Below are 22,768 nucleotides of genomic sequence, written 5' to 3'. Positions count from 1 at the left end.
ATGGCCAAGACCAAAGAGCTGTCAAAAGAGACCAGAAACAAAATTGTAGACCTGCACCAGGCTGGGAAGACTGAATCTGCATTAGGTAAGCAGCTTGGTTTGAAGAAATCAACTGTGGGAGCAATTATTAGGAAATGGAAGACATACAAGACCACTGATAATCTCCCTCGATCTGGGGCTCCACGCAAGATCTCACCCCGTGGGGTCAAAATTATCACAAGAACGGTGAGCAAAAAACCCAGAACCACGCGGGGGGACCTAGTGAATGGACCTGCAGAGAGCTGGGACCAAAGTAACAAAGTCTACCATCAGTAACAGACTACGCTGCCAGGGACTCAAATCCTGCAGTGCCAGACGTGTCCCCCTGGTTAAGCCAGTACATGTCCAGGCCCGTCTGAAGTTTGCTAGAGAGCATTTGGATGATCCAGAAGATTGGGAGAATGTCATATGGTCAGATGAAACCAAAATATAACTTTTTGGTAAAAACTCAATTCGTTGTGTTTGGAGGACAAAGAATGCTGAGTTGCATCCAAAGAACACCATACCTACTGTGAAGCATGGGGGTGGAAACATCATGATTTCGGGCTGTTTTTCTGCAAAGGGACCAGGACGACTGATCCGTGTAAAGGAAAGAATGAATGGGGCCATGTATTGTGAGATTTTAAGTGAAAACCTCCTTCCATCAGCAAGGGCATTGAAGATGAAATGTGGCTGGGTCTTTCAGCATGACAATGATCCCAAACACACCGCCCGGGCAACGAAGGAGTGGCTTCGTAAGAAGCATTTCAAGGTCCTGGAGTGGCCTAGCCAGTCTCCAGATCTTAACCCCATAGAAAATCTTTGGAGGGAGTTGAAAGTCCGTGTTGCCCAGCAACAGCCCCAAAACATCACTGCTCTAGAGGAGATCTGCATGGAGGAATGGCCCAAAATACCAGCAACAGTGTGTGAAAACCTTGTGAAGACTTACAGAAAACGTTTGACCTCTGTCTTTGCCAACAAAGGGTATATAAAAAAGTATTGAGATAAACTTTTGTTCTTGACCAAATACTTATTTTCCACCATAATTTGAAAATAAATTAATGAAAAATCCTGCAATGTGATTTTCTGGATTTTTTTCCTTCTCATTTTGTCTGTCATAGTTGAAGTATACCTATGATGAAAATTACAGGCCTCTCTCATCTTTTTAAGTGGGAGAACTTGCACAATTGGTGGCTGACTAAATACTTTTATGCCCCATGTAATTGTGATATTTACATTTATTTGATTTTTTTGCAAAAACGTCTAAACCTGTTTTGGATTTGTCATTATGGGGTATTGTATGTAGATTGTAAAAACAATTTAAACCATTTTACAATAATGCTGTAACGTAACAAAATGTGGGGAAAATGAAGGGGTCTTGAATACTTTATGAATGCACTGTATAATCACACTATTTATCTGCCAATTTTAGGTTAATGATTAAATCACTTAGTTGTGCCAATCTTTCACATGCTCAGTAAACATAGGGATATGAAAATCTTCTATGACAGCATGAGCAGCGCCATTGGGAGCAACTGTATCTCCATTTTGTAGTACAACATTTCTTCTCAATGGCCCTGCCCATGGTAACACTGGTTTTGTTCCTATTGCACCCTATACCAACATGTATGGTTATTAAGGACATGTGATTGCTCTTCAAACAGACAGCTTCAAATAACAGTGGACAGGACATTAACTTCGTGAAGTATTTCTTCTATACAAAGAGAAAGAGGGACCATACATAAACGGTAAGCCATGATAGCACAATTAACACAATCATTCAGAACAAGAACCACAGGAACATATTTTGCATGTTGGTACAGACTGCATTTCATTGGTATTTTCATGCTTCCTCTTACTCCATTCTTCAATCTCTTCCTGCTCTAAACATCTCAAAGAAGTCAGGAGAGGAGTCGACCAGAGTGAATGTGGAATCAAGGATTGGAAACTATATATTTTATAAGAAATGACAAGTAGTTCGGTCTACTCTATAATTGTAGTTTTGTCTGTTCCTTGACGGGTTATTGATATATGTGTTGTTTGCAGTGGCTTGCAGCCAAATGTATTTCCGGTATCAAGACCATTTTTTTACTTCACAAAACAATATGGAAACAGAAGTAAAAGGCCCACTGTACAAAACATTCTCTAAGATGGTCAACATACGATTTCCAAATTCTGTCAAATGTGTCTGGTTTATGTTTGATTTTATAATAATAGAGTCTAATGGGATGTAGCTAGATAGTTCAGCTTTCCAATATGGGTCCACATTTTTTTGCAGCAGCAGCAATTACACCTAGATTACAAAACGTTCTTATATTGATCGACAATATTTACATTTCTCAATGATAGGATATGCATTATCGCAGAATGGTATTTGTCACAGGCAGTGGTGGGACTAGAGATTTATACATGGGGTGGCCAAGGCTACTTCAGGGGGTCCATAGACCATGACAGAAAATGAGTGTGTAACCCTAAACTGGCATCTAAGAACGTCAGTCTCCCCAGTATGAAAATGTGATGCAAGGGCTTTTACCATCGACAGCCATTAACATTGTCAAGCACTGCACAACTAATGTGCTGTTTCATATTTAACAACATAAATAAATAATGCTTAACTGGGACCACTGGCTGGGGTGATTTATTTGGACAAAACACAACGCAAGGAGAGTACGATTTACATCTGTTAGACATAGACCATGACAGAAAATGTATGCAACTCTAACCTGGAATCTAAGGAGCATGAATGAATCGTATGATTGCTGATTAGAGGTAGAAGTGATCATTCACTCGACCCGGAGTTCTTCAATGTGGCAGATAGTGTGGTCCAAAAGGGTTACGTCACTAGAATTCTTTAACATACTATGAGTCAGTGTCTCTACCTTGGAACTGCAGCTCAATTTCTTTCTTTCTTTCTTTCTTTCTTTCTTTCTTTCTTTCTTTCTTTCTTTCTTTCTTTCTTTCTTTCTTTCTCTCTCACTCACTCACTCACTCACTCACTCACTCACTCACTCACTCACTCACTCACTCACTCACTCACTCACTCACTCACTCACTCACACACACACTTATATTTATATATACTGGAGAGACTTAGGTCACTCTGTTTTCATGAATTTATAATCTGGGTCTATAAGTGTTGAACATCTAAAATATTTTCAGAAAATAAAGCTCAAGCACCAATGAGATAAGATAGCATGTGTGTTACTGCATAGTTTATTTACAAAAAATGTAATTGACAAAAAAACACTGCAAGTTGACATACCAGGTACAGTTGAAGTCGGAAGTTTATGTACACCTTAGCCAAATACATTTAAACTCAATTTTTCACAATTCCTGACATTTAATCCTAGTAAAAATTCCCTTTCTTAGGTCAGTTAGGATCACCACTTTATTTTAAGAATGTGAAATGTCAGAAAGAGTGATTTATTTCAGCTTTTATTCCCTTCCTCACATTCCCAGTGGGTCAGAAATGTACATACACTCAATTAGTATTTGGTAGCATTGCCATTAAATTGTTTAACTCTGGTCAAACGTTTCAGGTAGACTTCCACAAGCTTCCCACAATAGGTTGGGTGAATTTTGGCCCATTCCTCCTGACAGAGCTGGTGTAACTGAGTCATGTTTGTAGGTCTCCTTGCTCGCACACACTTTTTCAGTTCTGCCCACAAATTGTCTATGGGATTGTAGTCAGGGCTTTGTGATGGCCACTCCAATACCTTGACTTTGTTGTCCTTAATCCATTTTGCCACAACTTTGGAAGTATGCTTGTGGTCATTGTCCATCTGCAAGACCCATTTGCAACCAAGCTTCCTGACTGATGTCTTGAGATGTTGCTTCAACATATCCACATAATTTTCCTTTTTCATGAATTCATCTATTTTGTGAAGTGCACCAGTCCCTCCTGCAGCAAAGCACCCCCACAACATGATGCTGCCACCGCTGTGCTTCATGGTTGGGATGGTGTTTTTCGGCTTGTAAGCCTCCCCCTTTTCCCTCCAAACATAACGATGGTCATTATGGCCAAACAGTTCTATTTTTGTTTCATCAGACCAAAGGACATTTCTCCAAAAAGTACGATCTGTGTCCCAATGTGCAGTTACAAACTGTAGTCTGGCTTTTTTATGGCGGTTTTGGAACAGTGGCTCTTCCTTGCTGAGCGGCCTCTCAGGTTATGTCGATATAGGACTCGTTTTACTGTGAATATAGATACTTTTGTACCTGTTCCCTCCAGCATCTTCACAAGGTCCTTTGCTGTTGTTCTGGGATTGATTTGCACTTTTCACACCAAAGTACGCTCATCTCTAGGAGACAGAACGTGTCTCCTTTCTGAGCGGTTGTCACGCCCTGACCTGAGATATCTCTGTTTTCTTTATATTTTGGTTAGATCAGGGTGTGACTGGGGTGGGTACGCTAGTTTTTGTATTGTCTAGGGGTTTTGTATTGTTTAGGGGTTTTGTAGGTCTAGGTGATTTGTATGTTTAGGGTGGCCTGATATGGTTCCCAATCAGAGGCAGCCGTTTATCATTGTCTCTGTTTGGGGATCATATTTTGGTATCCATTTCCCTTTGGTGTTTGTGGGATCTTGTCTATGTGTAGTTGCCTGTCAGCACTCGTTTGTATAGCGTCACGTTTTGTTTTGTAATTTTGTTAGTTTGTTCAGTGTTCATTCTTTAAATAAATAAGAATGTACGCATACCACGCTGCGCCTTGGTCCGATCCTTATAACGAACGTGACAGCGGTATGACGGCTGCCTGGTCCCATGATGTTTATACTTGCGTACTATTGTTTGTACAGATGAACGTGGTACCTTCAGGTGTTTAGAAATTGCTCCCAATGATGAACCAGACTTGTGGTGGTCTACAATTATTTTTCTGAGGTCTTGGCGGATTTCTTTTGATTTTCCCATGATGTGAAGCAAAGATGCACCGAGTTTGAAGGTAGATCTTGAAATACATCCACAGGTACACCTCCAATTGACTCAAATGATGTCAATTAGCCTATCAGAAGCTTCTAAAGCCATGACGTCATTTTCTGGAATTTTCCAAGCTGTTTAAAGACACAATCAACTTTGTGTATGTAAACTTCTGACCCACTGGAATTTTGATACAGTGAATTATAAGTGAAATAATCTGTCTGTAAAGAATTGTTGGAAAAATGACTTGTGTCATGCACAAAGTAAATGTCTTAAACGACTTGCCAAAACTATAGTTTGTTAAACAATAAATTTGTGGAGCGGTTGAAAAACGAGTTTTAATGACCCCAACCTAAGTGTATGTAAACTTCAGGCTTCAACTGTATCAAGCAGAAATAGACATTAAAATGATTTGTGCCCATCAATATTCAAATGTACAGTATCATATTTATAATATATATATGTTATATTATGTTAACTAATAGCAAAGAAAAGTTTTGGAATTGGCCTAATCAAGACCAAATTAAATCTGTGTGACATGATACCCTTTGGATATATGATTTTAGAATTCAGTGTACTTATTAGTACACAGTACAGGTTTTAATCATGACCAGAGGGACAGCCTTAGTGCCAAATGATCCTAGGTAGATTTAAAACAGCATAATTCTGCGGTTCTGGTGAGAATTGGCAATATGTTTCAAAAACTCCTCCATGTTGAGGGAGCGTGCCCTCCTTGACTCAACACTGAGAATTCCGAGGTGACTTAACCTGTCATTAACCATCGTTGTCCTAAGGTGGGTTTTAATCCGTTTTAAAGCTGAGAAGCTTCTCTCGCAAGAAGCATTGCTGACTGGTGTAAACAACAGAAATCTTACAAAGTCGAAATAGCTCATGGAAGTCCTCTTTACAAGGTTCTAGAAACACAACAAAGTCAGGGAGAGTAGACTGTCTGTCCCTTCCACTTTTCTCTCTCCTATCAAGAAGCCGCTTGGTTTGATGATCCTCATGTTTGTGGTCCTCTAAATCTGACTAAAAAGTCTGAGCAAAGGCGAACAGAGGCTCCTCATTCAAGAATGTTGTACTCTTTGGGTTTTGCATTATCTCGCAATTCTTCTTTGAAAAACGCCTCTGCAGCTCAGCTGTAAGACTGTCAAGCACCTGATAAATAATAGCTCTTTGGAAGCTCTCACCATCACTTTGGTCACTTTTGTCCTACAGTGCTCATCATCAATGAGTCATGAAATCTTTAGCTTGTTGTAGGCTGTCTTTTACACACTGTTTTTACACTTATTTTGCAGTGCTCTGCAATCTCTTCAACCTCGTTCCATATTTCTCCAAAGTAAGCCTCACTTCTGTAGTTCTGTAATGTGTCTGCAAGGGCACCTACTAGATCCACAGCCCTTGATAGGTCAGAAAGACATTTGGCATCACCAAGCACTTTACCAAAGGTAACCAAAAGCCCTATGAAATGTAAATCTATCTTAGAAAGAAGGCCCCTTGCCTCCACTGATCGATTACCACTATTTTCAAGTGTGATGTCCTGTAGTAGCACTCTCAGAACTGCTGGAAGCCTGTCCCTCAGATTACTGCATGCCATGTATCTGCATGCCCACCTTACATCCGTAAGTCTCTGTCGTTCCCTGGGCTGCTGCTGTGGATTATACAGCTCTTTCTGAACTGCAAGCCAGATACAAAGTTCTAAAGCTGCTGCAGGAGAGCAATAAAATGTAACTGCCTCAGGCAGTGCACATAAAATGCTAATCTTGTATTTACGCTCATGACGGCTGCACCGTCATAGCCTTGCCCCACAGGATTATTTCTGTAGTCTAGACCGTGTTTTTCAAAAATGATCCTTTTTGTGAGACCTGCTGCATCTAAGCTTTCAGCTGACTGAAAGTGTAAAAAGCTTTTGTGGATGGCCCCGTTGTAATAGTACCTCACAACTAAATATATGTGTTCTTTTACTTCTCTTATTATTTCACTTTGCACCATCTCAGCTAAGCCCTCAAGAACTTCAGTTCTGGATTTGGTGTCTCCGTGTACTTAGCATTGCCACATGCATGCATCCTTTTCTCTATAAGAGAGTTATGCTTTGCTATTTCTTCTAAGATTGTCAAAAAATTACCCTTGTTGTAAGAGTCATCCGATTCTCGATGACCTCGCTGCGCTATATTTTGAGTGGCAGTTAATAGGAGCACATCTGTAATTGTTTTAATGTAAGTCCAGTTTTCCTACACTTTCTTTTTCCGGTCCTCATTCATGAGTTGCTGTCAATAGCCCTTTTATGCTGTTTCCAAGCATACATAGCATTGATATGATGCTCTGCCTTCGAATGGAGCTTAAACCCAGAATATTTAAACAATGCCTTTTCCCCGTTACAAAACCCTGACTGTGATGTGAAGGCAGATTCAGGTGTATTGGGCAGAGAAAAATGCCTACAGGCAAAAACAATAAGTTGAATCTTGGCATACAGAATATTCAAGCCATGAATTGTTCTCATACCGGGAGCTGTTGAAAGCCCTTTTCCTAATACCATGCTCAGTTCTGGGAAATGTTTTCAAACACGGCTGTACAGGACCCTCTTCTCTGAATCTTGAAATGTCTTAAATACACGTTAAATAATGTGTCATATCTCTATAGAAATGTATAATTAATGGATCCACAAGATTAGATACTAACAGCTGCTAACTAAAATGTGTAGTTTAAAGTATAGGCCTGGCCTACCATTGGGTGTAGTTTAAAGTATAGGCCTGGCCTACCATTGGGTGTAGTTTAAAGTATAGGCCTGGCCTACCATTGGGTGTAGTTTAAAGTATAGGCCTGGCCTACCATTGGGTGTAGTTTAAAGTATAGGCCTGGCCTACCATTGGGTGTAGTTTAAAGTATAGGCCTGGCCTACCATTGGGTCCTTCTGGAACAGCACATCTGGTGCTTGATGCAGTTGGGAGGGGCTTCATGATATCTACTAGCAGCTCTGGCTCACTGTCTTGCTCAGAGTCAGAGGTCTCTGTGTCATCCCTTGATACATCTATTACATTAAAATAACACAAGAACCATTAGTGTATAATCAAAATAAAAATGCCACGGCCATCAAAACAAGAATCTGACAAAACCATCTATTACAAGCTGAAGCTAAACTTACATTCTGAACTGGGCATGTGACTGACTGCCTGGTAGATGCTCTGACCTGGTGGTGGTAGACTGGGTCCTTGTGAAGTCTGACCACACTGACAGCTGCTCTGGGGTCCGGTGGTGATGCAAGGGCTGGGGTCTGTTTGCACCTGATCTGCCTGTTTGTGCTTCTTTAAAAACAAGTCTGATATCTCCCTTTCTTTTCATGTGTAATTGACCCTATGCAGAAACAAGACAGTCTATGGTTACATCTAAGCATCCAATTACCCAAATGTTTGTCCAATCTCAAGTACAAATCCCCATTATCATAACTGTACCTTAAAATCAACTACCAGCCTTAGTTACTAGTTAGATCATGGCTAGCCCTACTCTGCAGTAAGTAACTTAGTTAGCTATAATTTCTTACACCTTTACGATAGCAAACAGGCTATCTGCAAATTGTGGTCATCTTCTGAGTAACATGATTGTTCGTTTTGAGTTCAAGTACGAAAATCTGAGTTCATGGATTTCAAATGGCTGAATGTTAACTTGCTTAACATTGACAGCTGTAGCCTACTAGTTACCACACATTAACTAAGCATTCATATACTGAAACAGTTGTAAATATAATGTTAGGCTAAATTGGGAACCGGTCTCTCTTATCTGATTAACTGTCTGTTAATGGATCCAAAGGTACATTTTAAGGTTTAGCATCGGGTTTAAGTTTCCTGAACAACTTTTACAAATTAACATGTTCATTTAAATGTTAATTTACACAGCGACTCAACTTTCGTAAAAGTTGTTCAGGAAACTTAAACCCGATGCTAAACCTTAAAATGTACCTTTTGCTCCATTAACTTACTTAAAATATTGTAACGACCCTGGATTTATAAACGCGGAAATCGACTCTGCCGCATGAGCATGCTTTTGCTGCACAGTCGATAGCGCGCCGGACCTCGGGCTCGAAGGTCGAGGGTTCATTTACATTGGTGTCGGAAGTGATCGGACTTCGAATCCACGACAGTGCGTGTGCTTGGCCTGTGAGCGCGTTCCTGTAAGACGCGCTCTTTGAAAGGATTGTAACGACACTGGGTTTAAAAGCGCGGAAATCAACTCGGGCTCGAAGGTCTAGGGTTCGAGACCTGCTGTTTCATTACAATCCTGAAAAGAGCTCTTGGAGCTATGGGAATATTTTGTCTTCTTCTGTATGTTATTCTTCTGTATCTCGCAACCAACGTTAATATTCTCTATTCCACGTCCTCGACTTGAAAACGTCAAAATAAATATTTATTTCAAGAACAGGTGAAATGAGATGTCAATCAGCATCAAACTGCCAGTAGCGAATGAAATTCGGGCATAGTTTATGTAATAGGGTTCCTCTGTGCTTTTTGCATGCGACATTTCTGGGTGCATTACATGATTCTGGCAGGAGGGTATGATAAATTATCTTCTCAATTCTTCCTTTACATATGTTTGCCATTTGTTCCTTACAGGTTCTCAACCACCAGGTAGAGTTTAATTCAACCCTTGATATAACTTGGCAATCAAATTCTTTGGCGTAGCAGTTTCATTCGGCAATTTGTTGACGCGATTGAATAAAATTTCTGAACTAAAATCAGAACGGCCTTGGATAATCCAAATCTTTCTTGTCATTGATTAAATGATCCATCATAGTGCACATGTTCAAAAATCATGATGCCACTTTGGAAACAGGATTTAAAGGTGTTATCATTAAACACTGGAGGTACGGTGAGGTTATTCCAAATAGGGGTGCCTGGCGAAATTGGTTCTTTCCACCTCATTAATTTATGTACATTTTCTCAAACAATTTTAAAACAGTGTTTGCTGATATACACCGAGTATACAAAATATGAAGAACAACTGCTCTTTCCATGACAGACTGACCAGGTGAAAGCTATGATCCATAATTGATGTCACTTGTTAAATCCACTTCAATCAGTGTAGATGAAGGGGGAAGAGACCGGTTATAGAAGGAGCCTTTAGACATTGATTGTGTATGTGTGCCATTCAGACGGTGGTATCGTAGTAGGTGCCAGGCACACCGGTTTGGGTCAAGAATTGCAACGCTGATGGATTTTTCACGCTCAACAGTTTCCCCTTTCATGGTCGCAGGAAGATGTTTAGGGTTGGGGGTGCTGAAATGTTTTTGTGCGCTGCTGATTACTATTTTGGTCCACTCATACAGGAGTAGTAAAGGCTCAGTGCACTACTTTTGTGATGAAAAAAATATATTTTAACCCCAAAATATATACAGTGGGGCAAAAAAGTATTTAGTCAGCCACCAATTGCGCAAGTTCTCCCACTTCAAAAAATGAGAGAGGCCTGTAATTTTCATCATAGGTACACTTCAACCATGACAGACAAAATGAGAAAAATAAAACCAGAAAATCACATTGTAGGATTTTTAATGAATTTATTTGCAAATTATGGTGGAAAATAAGTATTTAATCACCTACAAACAAGCAAGATTTCTGGCTCTCACAGACCTGTAACTTCTTCTTTAAGAGGCTCCTCTGTCCTCCACTCGTTACCTGTATTAATGGCACCTGTTTGAACTTGTTATCAGTATAAAAGACACCTGTCCACAACCTCAAACAGTCACACTCCAAACTCCACTATGGCCAAGACCAAAGAGCTGTCAAAGGAGACCAGAAACAAAATTGTAGACCTGCACCAGGCTGGGAAGACTGAATCTGCATTAGGTAAGCAGCTTGGTTTGAAGAAATCAACTGTGGGAGCAATTATTAGGAAATGGAAGACATACAAGACCACTGATAATCTCCCTCGATCTGGGGCTCCACACAAGATCTCACCTCGTGGGGTCAAAATGATCACAAGAACGGTGAGCAAAAATCCCAGAACCACACGGGGGGACCTAGTGAATGACCTGCAGAGAGCTGGGACCAAAGTAACGAAGCCTACCATCAGTAACACACTACGCCGCCAGGGACTCAAATCCTGCAGTGCCAGACGTGTCCCCCTGCTTAAGCCAGTACATGTCCAGGCCCGTCTGAAGTTTGCTAGAGAGCATTTGGATGATCTAGAAGAAGATTGGGAGAATGTCATATGGTCAGATGAAACCAAAATATAACTTTTTGGTAAAAACTCAACTCGTCATGTTTGGAGGACAAAGAATGCTGAGGTGCATCCAAAGAACACCATACCTACTGTGAAGCATGGGGGTGGAAACATCATGATTTGGGGCTGGTTTTCTGCAAAGGGAGCAGGACGACTGATCCATGTAAAGGAAAGAATGAATGGGGCCATGTATCGTGAGATTTTGAGTGAAAACCTCCTTCCATCAGCAAGGGCATTGAAGATGAAACGTGGCTGGGTCTTTCAGCATGACAATGATCCCAAACACACCGCCCGGGCAACGAAGAAGTGGCTTCGTAAGATGCATTTCAAGGTCCTGGAGTGGCCTAGCCAGTCTCCAGATCTCAACCCCATTGAAAATCTTTGGAGAGAGTTGAAAGTCCGTGTTGCCCAGCAACAGCCCCAAAACATCACTGCTCTAGAGGAGATCTACATGGAGGAATGGGCCAAAACCTTGTGAAGACTTACAGAAAATGTTTGACCTCTGTCATTGCCAACAAAGGGTATATAACAAAGTATTGAGATAAACTTTTGTTATTGACCAAATACTTATTTTCCACCATAATTTGCAAATAAATTCATTAAAGGAAGGACTGCCCGTTCCATGATCTCGCCATCACGGTTGACAACTCCATTGTGTCCTCCTCCCAGAGCGCTAAGAACCTTGGCGTGATCCTGTCGTTCTCATTTACATTTAAGTCATTTAGCAGACGCTCTTATCCAGAGCGACTTACAAATTGACTTACAAATGACAAATTGGCCTGCTCGCCTCCCTACCACTGAGGAAGTACAGTTCCCGCTCAGCCCAGTCAAAACTGTTCGCTGCTCTGGCCCCCCAATGGTGGAACAAACTCCCTCACGACGCCAGGATAGCGGAGTCAATCACCACCTTCCGGAGACACCTGAAACCCCACCTCTTTAAGGAATACCTAGGATAGGATAAAGTAATCCTCCCCCCTTAAAAGATTTAGATGCACTATTGTAAAGTGGCTGTTCCACTGGATGTCATAAGGTGAATGCACCAATTTGTAAGTTGCTCTGGATAAGAGCGTCTGCTAAATGACTTAAATGTAAATTAAAAATCCTACATTGTGATTTTCTGGATTTGTTTTCTCATTTTGTCTGTCATAGTTTAAGTATACCTATGATGAAAATACAGGCCTCTCTCATCTTTTTAAGTGGGAGAACTTGCACAATTGGTGGCTGACTAAATACTTTTTTGCCCCACTGTACATATATTATCAGGGGTTACTTCAGCACCCCGACTATGTCCCGTGTGCATCGAGAATAGTCCTCCACCCAAAGGACATCCAGCCAACTTGACACAACTATGGGATGCATTGGAGTCAACATGGGCCAGCCTCCCTGTGCAACTCTTCAAACCTTGTAGAGTCCATGTCCCAACAAATTGAGGCTGTTCTGAGGTCTGTTCCTCAGTACCAAAAATCATCAAAGTTTTGATGTCTTCACTATTATTCCACAATGTAGAAAATAGTAAAAATAAAGAACAATCCTGGAATGAGTAGGTGTGTCCAAACTTTTGACTGGTACTGTGTGTGTGTGTGTGTATATATATTACTACCCAACTTTAGCAGCCCAATTGTAACTGAACAGGATTTGAACCCAAGGCACTCTGTGCTCCACGAGACTGTTATCCGCCTAAGCTAAAGTAATGCATATTTTCTAGTACTGCTCTACTTCTGCACATTGCCGAATTGTTAACAGCTTTTTTGTGTCAACATCAGGGGAATTGACAGAGGACAGCACCATGTGGAGGAGCCTGTCCAAATATGTCTGTGTCTTCTTCCTGCTGGCCCTGTCAGGCCTATTTTTCCTGATAAACAACATCAACGTTCTGGAGGTAAGGGAAGCCATCTGCACTCATAACAAGTCCAACCTCCTTTATTGCTCCCGAGTGGAGCAGCAGTCTAAGGCACAGCATCTCAGTGCAAGAGCCGTCACTACATTCCCTGGTTCGAATCCAGGCTGTATCCCATCCGGCTGTGATTGGGAGTCCCATAGGGCGGCGCACAATAGGACCAGCGTCGTCCGGGTAGGCCGTCATTGTAAATAAGAATTTGTTATTAACTGACTTGCCTAGTTAAATAAAAATACAAAATTATAATAATATTCTTCCCACATTGCTTCCATCACCATCTACCTCCTTTACCTCTCATTGAGCCGTGCTGTTTACGCCCAGTTTTCATTCAAATTAATGGGAGCGTTGCACGCTCTGCAAAAGTCACACTTTATGCAGCATGCCTTTTAATGACCTTTACTTTTCTCCTTAGCAGAATCTGAACTGCCAAACAGTGTCAACATTATACCAGCTCCAGAGCAGCATCCACACAGCTTTCTTTTCAGAGGCCCCTTTTCCTCTGGACCGCAACCATAGCTATTGTGGCCTCCTGGGCCAGGAGCCCTCACCCGAGGAGGCTCTGGAAGAGCGTTACCTCCTGGAGTCCATCGCCTGGCCAGAGCCTATGCACCATTCTGAGAGTGTGTCCCTGGACCACACCAGTGATCCTGCACACAGCTTTTTTGTGATCCTGCCAGCAAGGGGCAGGAGTGAGTGGTATGTGGGAGACCAGCTGGAGGTTTTTGTCCAGATGTACGATTTTCAGGGGCAGCCCAAGGGCCATGGTGGAGACTTCTTGCTGGCCCGACTGCACTCCTCTGAATTGGAGGCAGGCGTAGCAGGACAGGTGCTGGACCACAGGAATGGGACCTACTCTGCCATTTTCCCATTACTATGGCAAGGTTCTGCACAGGTGGAGATGACACTAGTTCATCCAAGTGAGGCAGTTCATGTTCTACGACGGTTACGAGAGGAACGGCCCGACCGGGTTTTCTTTAAGAGTCTCTTCCGCTCTGGAAAACTGTCCCAGACAACTGTATGTAACTTGTGTCTGCCAACAAGCCAGAAGCCGCTGTGCAATTACACAGACGCCCACACAGAGGAGCCCTGGTACTGCTACAAGCCCAAGCTGCTGAGTTGTGACACACGGATCAACCATGCAACGGGAGGCTATGTGAAAGGTCTGCTCACCAACAAAGAGGCATTGCTCTTCCAGAGGTTTGTAAGGTGTACCGTACGTGAGTGAATGAGTGTAAAAGTGTGTCTCATTTAATCACAGACTTTGTTTCCGATGTATCAGATTGCTTGTTGCAGTGTATTTATTTAACATTAACTGCTGTGTATTTATTCATTTTTTTCTCAGTGGTGTAAACATCAAAGTTCACATTCATCCTTCAGGGTCTGACAGTGTCACTGTGCTGCCTGAGAAAAAAGGTAGGCGAGCAAGGAGATGCTACAGTAAAACGGTGTGTTTATTGGTTTTGTACTTCCTTGCCAGCCTACCTGCTATTCAACTAGCTGCTATTAACTGCCAAGTGGCTGTATACTTCAACCCTGGAGAGGTTCTGCGTGTGCAGGATAGTATTCCATCCCACTACTGCATCTACAGTAATGTAAGGCAGGGAAGTGCCAGCACCTTTGTTTCCATTGTGTTGTGTACCTGCAAAGTGATGATGCTAGCTGGTGCATCATGCTTGTGTTCCTCTTTCAGACAAAGCAGACATGGAGAGAAGTAGCATGAAGATGGAACCTACCAGAATCACTCCTTCCGGGTATTACTTCCAAGGGTCATGGCGAGCGCTGACTGGTGGTGTAATACGCCAGTTTAACGACTCGTCTGCCATTACTCAGTGTCTGAAGGGCAAGCTGGTGTACATGTACGGAGACTCTACTGTCAGACAGTGGTTTGAGTACCTCAACGACTTATTACCAGGTGAGTGCTCTCTGCAAGTAATGTGACGTCTCTCACTCTCTGCTGCCTCAAAAGTGCTTTCTAACTCTCTCTTCTGTCTTTCCAACTCCCAACCCTCCACTGTTGTCACAGAGATGAAGCAGTTTAACCTTCACAGTCCTAAGAATGTGGGGCCCAACATGGCGGTGGACAGCACCCATAATATCCTTCTGAGGTACCATTGTCACGGTCCTCCAATCCGCTTCACCAATGTCATTGCCAGTGAGATGCGCTATGTAGCTAACGAACTGGATGGCCTGACTGGTGGGTCGAACACTGTGGTGTTTATTAGCATATGGTCCCATTTCAGCACCTTCCCTGTGCAAGTCTACATTCGCCGACTACGCCACATTCGGCGGGCGATGGTGCGGCTTCTGGACCGGGCTCCGGGGACCATGGTGGTGTTGCGTTCAGCCAACCTCCAGGCCCTGGACCCGAAGGTGAGCCTGTACAATAGTGACTGGTACTCATTGCAGCTGGACGGGGTGCTCAGGGCCATGTTCAGGGGTCTGGATATCTTGCTGATAGACGCCTGGGAGATGACCCTTGGCCACCACCTTCCCCATGCCCTCCACCCTCCCCCCATCATCATAAAGAACATGATAGATATTATCCTCTCTCGTATCTGCCCATGAAGAGCTAACAGATTCTGGGTTGGATTCTGTATCGCTTAAATATCACAGAAGATCCACGTAAGATCCACGTTCATTTCCGATTGATCTCACATATTCGGTGTTTATTGTGAATGCAGTCTCCGCAACCGCGGGAACATTGCCGTTAATTGTCAGTCGTGCTATAAAGCAGATCTTCAGCGCTACGGATTGAATAGAGCCCTGAGTGAAATGATATGTCAGATTTCTCCATTAGTCAACATATACATGTTAAAAAATGCCTGGCAATTCAAATTTGACCTACCGAACATTCTGTTGATTTATCTGTTTCCATGTCAGGCTGAATGACCTGTTATGAATGTTACTCTCTCAAAATGTGGCTTGGAATGTAAAAAATGACCTGCACATATGTCTGTGAAGATTTGCCTTATTCTCAACTCCAGAGCATTTAACCAAACTGAAATGATCAAACATATAACTAAGAGGGAAATCACACAAACGAATATGTGCGTAGCCTGAAACTGAGAAACAATAGAACACAAACTTCCAGACACATAAACACAAAAGTGTACACACAGACACACACACAATAATAATAATAATAATAACACACAATAATAATAATAATGTAATGGGAATTTTAATGTTTGTGCTTTTCTTAAAACAAATTTTGGTCTTCTATTCACGTGCTGTTCTAATAACCAATTTCTGTGTTCATACAAGTCGCTGACTGTACAAATTCTCACTATCAGTAGCTGCAATTTGGCAGTACGCCCAGACCATGGTTTGAGAACGAACAAAAGATATCTCAGTTTCAAGGTCTCAGCTTAGAGAGAAAGAAGCCTCTTGAGGTATTGGTCGTCACATGAAAGAAATAAAACGTTAATAATTAATTGTGCTAAATCATGCAAATATAACTTGTCTGTGTACAGTCGTAAATACGACAACTGCAGAGCTCCTGATTGACACGTGTACAATGGTGCATTGAGTTGGTTGGAACCTCTCCAGCACACTGACAATAAACAAAGATTCATTTAAGATTGACTTTGAGTGTCCTTGTGTAAGAATTTCCATGACAATAATAACAACAATTTAATACTAATAATATTCATCATCAGTGTTTTAATGAATTTAGCATTATTTAGAAATAATAATAATAAAGAGAGAACAAAAAAGTAAACAAATGGTTTATTTGTTTTGTTGAGTAACCTCTCTCCCCACAGACACCCCTCTGATTCACTTTGCCCTCCCTCCTTCCCTCCCCCTGACATTCAAGTATATCCCAATACTCAAGTCTTTCTTTCCTCGTCTTATTTCCTTCTTCACCACTGTTAGATGTGAGCACAGAAAAGAGATCCACCAGTGCATTTCACCTGTCGAGGCCTGTCAGATCAGCTGTTGTGAAGGAATGGAGACAAAGAAAGGAAACCAATTAAGTGTATTGGAACAAAGCCATCCAGTGGTTTCACAGCGTTTGAGACTAGAGAGAGACCAACCTGTGTGGTGACATTTGCAGGTGTGTCTGTGTCACCTGGTGCACCGTTGGTCCAACAGAACACCACAGACAGACATCATTCTGCTGACATCTGCCTTTTTTAGGTTGTATCATTGTGTCTGTCTGTCACTGTGTACGTGTGGCTCTGTGTGTCTGTGTGTGTGTGTGATGAATTGTGGTGTGTGTGTCAGAAACCAAGGTTCTTTATGATCCCAAGAACCACAAACACTGCTCTACAGGACTGACACCAGCAACACACCACCTAGGATTGGAACTTGATATATTCCTAGTATTCACACCCCTTGATCTTTTTCACATTTTGTTGTGGGTACAGTCAATTTAAAATGGATTACAATACCCTATAATGCCAAAGTGGATTCATGTTTTTCAACATTTCTTGGGTCAGTAAGTATTCAAGCCCTTTGTTATAGCAAGCCTAAATAAGTTCAGGTGTAAAAATGTGCTTAACAAGTCAGATAATATGTTGTGTGGACTCACTGTGTACAATAATAGTGTTTAACATGTTTTTTTAATAACTAACTCATCTCTGTACCCAACACATACAATTATCTGTAAGGTACCTCAGTTAAGCAGTGAATTTCAAACACAGATTCAACCACAAAGACCAGGGAGGTTTTCCAATGCCTCGCAAAGAGCACCTATTGGTATGCTGGTAATAAAAGAATAGCAGACCGTCACGAACCGGCTCAAAGCCCGTAACAAAGGGAGACAACGTGGAGATAAGGAGTAGCAAAATATATATTTATTAACTAAAGCAACTAAGTATAATATACAATGGTGTGTGTAATCAATAATCAGTAGTGAAAGTGAGTGTTTTGCATGCATGAATGTGATAATGCAGGGTGATGAAAGGTGCCAAAGCAAACAAACAAACAAAAGGCCACCAAGAACCACAACACAATCTACAAAAGGTGTCTGCATGGAGAGAGTCTCCTCCATGAATGTGGAAGAAGTCTATTTATCCTGGGAGACACCTGGCCCAGGTGTTTCCCATGTAGCTGACGACCCTCCCAACTCCGCCCACCGGCATCCTAATAAGGAAACAAGAACAAAGAGAGAATACGGCAGACAGAGTGGGAGGGTCGTCACATTCCCCCCCATAAAACCGGGGACCAACAAGGACCCCGGAACAACATACCAGCCTCTGCGTCCCAAATTGACACAGCCTCTGCGTCCCAAATTGACACAGCCTCTGCGTCCCAAATTGATGAGGGGTTATGTGTTCACACCTCCACCTACCCTTTGAGCATGGCGACATTCTTAATTACACTTTGGATGGTGTATCAATACACCCAGTCACTATAAAGATAAAAGCATTATTCCTAACTCAGATTTCACCATAAGGCCATATATGGCTTTACAACAGTTAGAGTTTAATAGCTGTGATAGGGGAAAACTGAGGATGAATCAACAACATTTTAGTTACTCCACAATACTAACCTAAATGAGAGTGAAAAGAAGGAAGCCTTTTCCATTATAAAAATATTCCAAAACCTGCATCCTGTTTGCAAATCAAATGTTATTGGTCACATGCACATATTTAGTAGATGTTATTGTGGGTGTAGTGAAATGCTTGTGTTCCTAGCGCCAACATTACAGTAGTATCTAACAATTCACAACAATACGCAAATCTAAATAGTAAAAGAATGGAATTAAGAAATATATAAATATTAGGACGAGCAACGTCGGAGTAGCATTGACTAAAATACAGTAGAATAGAATACAGTGGGCTCCAAAATGACTGGCACCCCTGACTAGCAATGCACAAACAATACTTTAAAAAACAAATTATAGAGAGAAACTCAAAATACCAACATGTGAGAAGTACTGTACTTTATTAATGTTGCAATGAAACCAACCCAAATCATACAATTTTTTTATACAAAATTTCACCAAAATCAAGGTTTTATCATTATTGGTACTCCTCATTTAGTACTTAATGCAACCACCTCTGTGAAGGATAACAGCATGGAGTCTTTTCCTGTAATGTTTGACAAGGATAAAGAACACATTTGGAGGGATTTTGAACCATTCCTCTATGCAGATCCTTTCAAGATCCTTCACATTCTTGATTTTCAAATTCAAATTCAAGCTGCTTTATTGGCATGAAAAACATTGTGTCAATATTGCCAAAGCAACAATGTATACAATATACATTGTAACAAAATGATAAATGATAGCAAATAATAATATAAAATGGTAGTAAATAGTAATACAAAATTAAATACAAAAATAATAACAATACAATCGTAACAGTCAATAGTAGAAATGTAATAAATATAAAATCAAATTATGGAAAATGAAACTATAACTAACTTTTTTGCACTTATCAACTGCCCTCTTCAACTCAGCCCACGGGTTTTCGATTGGATTGAGGTCCGGCGACTGAGCTGGCCAAGGCAGAACATTGATTTTGGGTGGTTGATGTCCTAGATGATCTTTTTAGCCTTCCTGTGTCATCGGGTGCTGTAGGTGTCCTGGAGGTCAGGCAGTGTGATTATGATGGTTTGCGCTTTCAGTTTCTGGTTTGAGTAGGTTTTAATAGTCTTGAAAATCTATGGCAAGACTTGAAAATGGCTGTCTAGCAATCATCAACAACCAACTTGACAGAGCTTGAAGAACTTTTTAACGAATAATGTGCAAATATTATACAATCCAGGTTTGCAAAGCTCTTAGAGATTTACCCAGAAAGAATCACAGCTGCAACTGCTGTCAAGGGTGGTTCTAACATGTATGGACTCAGTGGGTTGAATACTTATCACATCAAGATATATTATTGTTTTATTTTTCATAATTATTTTACAAATGCAATGGTTTGTGAGCTTAGTTTAACTGTTTTACACCCCCCCATCAGAACCCAGAATATAAACCATTAACATTGCAAACAAACACTGTATATCGTCAAAACATGGTTAACAAGCTAACATTTTGATCAAATGTATGGTCAGTTCAGGCATCCATAGCCCAGTTATGAATTTGAGAGTGGTTACAGTCCCATCCCTCAGCTGTTAACCTAAAAAAAATTGGTGGAGTGACTGCTTTGATTTAAAAACAAATCTCATATTGCCACTGGGTTAAATGAAATGGTCCTAATATAAATTCCAACTGTATAGTATTTAGTAGGCCTATTAAAAGGTAACTGTACTGCCTCTTTCGGCCTTTCTTCTACCTTTACCATTTTGGAAAATGCTTAAACTGGGGGTGGTGTGTTTTGAGTGTGTCATCTCTACCAGGGCCCGGTTTCCCAAAAGCATCTTAAGGCCCAGGACTGTCCATCAGTGTACTGGTATCAGTATAGATGGGTTTACGCGATGCGTGTGCAACTATGGGGCAAAACAAACAGGGTTGGCTTAGACTGTTGACAACGTGTAAATTATATTTCGTATCCAAATTTTTATTGAAAACATAAATACATTTGCACAATGAGCACTTGTTGTCTCTCAAATACATTGTTACAGTTGTTGGCTAGCTAGCAAATTTCAACCATATTAGCATGGACATGACATCTGTCGAAACACCTAAAAACAAGACATGGTATCAATAACAAGATTACAATGAGCTGAAACAAACCACCAACGATTCCCCTCATGGCAGCTTCTTGTCATTGTTGCTAGCTATCTGACCATTCAGAATCACACCAATGCACGCCTTCTGGCCACATCGATGCAGGCACATCATCTTCATGATGTTGTCAGCCAATCCATCTATCTGTAGCTGTTGTAATAATTTGATAGACAAAATGACATGTTTTTAACTTAAAAGCTTTTGAGTGAGAGTCGCGTGGCTCATGCCTATTCTCTTCAAATGTTATTATGATTTTTGGCTGCACTTATTGTCAGGAAACATTTGACACATTCACTCATGGTAAACTTTCATAATCTTATTTAATCAAATAAAAACAGTTGCTTCGACCACATTTATGAGCATCACTGTCCTTGTCCTGAGTGACAGATTCACATTCCCTCTAGCGCAACACATTTTTGGCCACTCCTCACATAATTCAGAACACTGAATACACCCGGATGCCATCCAGCTGACGTTTCCTAAGGCCTAAGTAAGAAAAAACGGGCCTTATTCAGAAAGTAGGAGAGACTATTTTGGATCAGGTCCCTCTGTCCGTGTAATTATAGAAATAAGGATCTGTAAACCAAAACTGATCCCATATCACCACCATTACCCTGAAACACTTTATGAATATGGGCCCAGGACTTCATACATTTGTGGCACTAAGAACCATCAGACTTCTCAACACGCACACACACCAAGTTAGTCTGGGACTGAATAAAGAGTCCTGTTGACATTCTTAACATACTCTTCTTGACTTTTTCATTGTATTTATCATGTACCTATTTTTGACCTTTACCTTGCACTGTACTCATGTAATGTACAGTATTTGCAAGGACCTTGCATACAGAATTGCTATGTAATATTTTATAGCTTGTGTGGTCTATGGTTCTGTCTGTTTGTGTGATATATAATAATATACAGATGGTCATCTGTGTCAAGATGTGATCAGGAGTAGATTTTTTTGTGAGCCTTTATTTAACCAGACAAGTCATTGAGAACACATTGTCTTTTATAATAACACCTTGACCAAGATGGCGCAATGAACCATACAGTAAGCAGACAACTGTCAATTTACAGACAAAGTAGCTATAGTTTAGATCCCTGTAACATGGATACAAGGTTATAGTATGATGAGCCCAGAAGAGTGTACCACCAGTGCATCTAGTCACTATTAGTCAATACTTAATGCTTTCCTTGTACCTATGTTTGTCCTGTGTAACTGCATGCTTTTCTTTGGGTGGTGAAATCTGTTTTCCAATGGAGTAGGAAGTTACAACTTCAAGTGTGCACTACCACTCAATACTTTTTATAAATATCCATTGTTTAACACTAACTGTGTAGAGTGCCATGGGGTAAGACGCCCCCCTAAGATCAATGTCTAATTGCTGGGAAAAAAAGCAACGTTTTGAAAATAGTTTGTTGGTAGATGATGACCATGTTTAGGGTAACAAGCTAAAAAGAGAAATTGACCATTTTTCTTCATTTAATAAAATGCTTCTTTTTTTTCTGACCCTAACCTAACCCTAAACCCTAACCCCTGTTTTGACCCTAACCTAACCCTAACCCCTATTCTGACCCTAATCCTAACCCCTATTCTAATCCTAACCCTGGCCCCTATTTGAACTCTGAACCCTAACCATAATCCTAATCATGCTAACTGGGGGTTAGCTAGCTATGCTAGCAGACATTAGCTTATGCTAACAATCTGTCTAGTATTTATTTCATCTCAGACATTCTGTTTGTGAAGTTGCTAGTTAGCTAACTGGGCTAGCCAGTGCCTAAATTACAGTTAATGATCAACCATAAAGGGGTGGTCCCCTCAAAGTGGCGTATCCTACATGTGATTGTTCTGATTGTTATAGTGTTTTCAGTTGAATTTGGAATCTATGTTTTTTTTTATTTAAAAAAATTCGCGTTTTGCCAAAACTAAAAAATCTGCCATGCAATGATGGGCTGCTACTTCTCCATTAACAAACAACGGCTAGCTTGTCAGAGGTCACGTAAAATTATAATTTTATCAAAAATGACAGATTTCAGCACCCAAAGAAAAGCTCATAATTACACAGGACAAACATAGGTACAAGAAAAGTGTTCATTTAAAGAATG

At 41.0% G+C, this 22,768-nt stretch overlaps 1 protein-coding gene across 4 annotated transcripts; it reads left to right on the top strand.

Moving 5' to 3' along the window:
- Positions 1–1,516: 1,516 nt before the first annotated feature.
- On the top strand, positions 1,517–16,623 carry LOC118395320 (NXPE family member 3-like). Of its 4 annotated transcripts, none has more exons than XM_035789042.1 (6): positions 1,517–1,766; positions 12,905–13,020; positions 13,454–14,235; positions 14,381–14,451; positions 14,729–14,950; positions 15,062–16,623. In XM_035789042.1, the coding sequence occupies exons 2-6, from the start codon at positions 12,928–12,930 to the stop codon at positions 15,601–15,603; spliced, it is 1,710 nt and encodes a 569-aa protein (XP_035644935.1). In that variant the 5' UTR covers positions 1,517–1,766; positions 12,905–12,927; the 3' UTR covers positions 15,604–16,623. The 4 variants fall into 4 exon arrangements, with proteins under 4 accessions (XP_035644935.1, XP_035644933.1, XP_035644934.1 ...); XM_035789040.1 differs by having other exon boundaries at positions 13,451–14,235; XM_035789041.2 differs by lacking the exon at positions 1,517–1,766 and adding an exon at positions 9,159–9,475 and having other exon boundaries at positions 13,451–14,235.
- The last annotated feature ends 6,145 nt before the right edge of the window (positions 16,624–22,768 follow it).

Source organism: Oncorhynchus keta, chromosome 16 (assembly GCF_023373465.1).
Source record: "Oncorhynchus keta strain PuntledgeMale-10-30-2019 chromosome 16, Oket_V2, whole genome shotgun sequence".
Lineage (NCBI taxonomy): Eukaryota > Metazoa > Chordata > Actinopteri > Salmoniformes > Salmonidae > Oncorhynchus > Oncorhynchus keta.
Note: the sequence above shows the minus strand (reverse complement) of the source record. Positions and strands in the feature narration are given on the sequence as shown.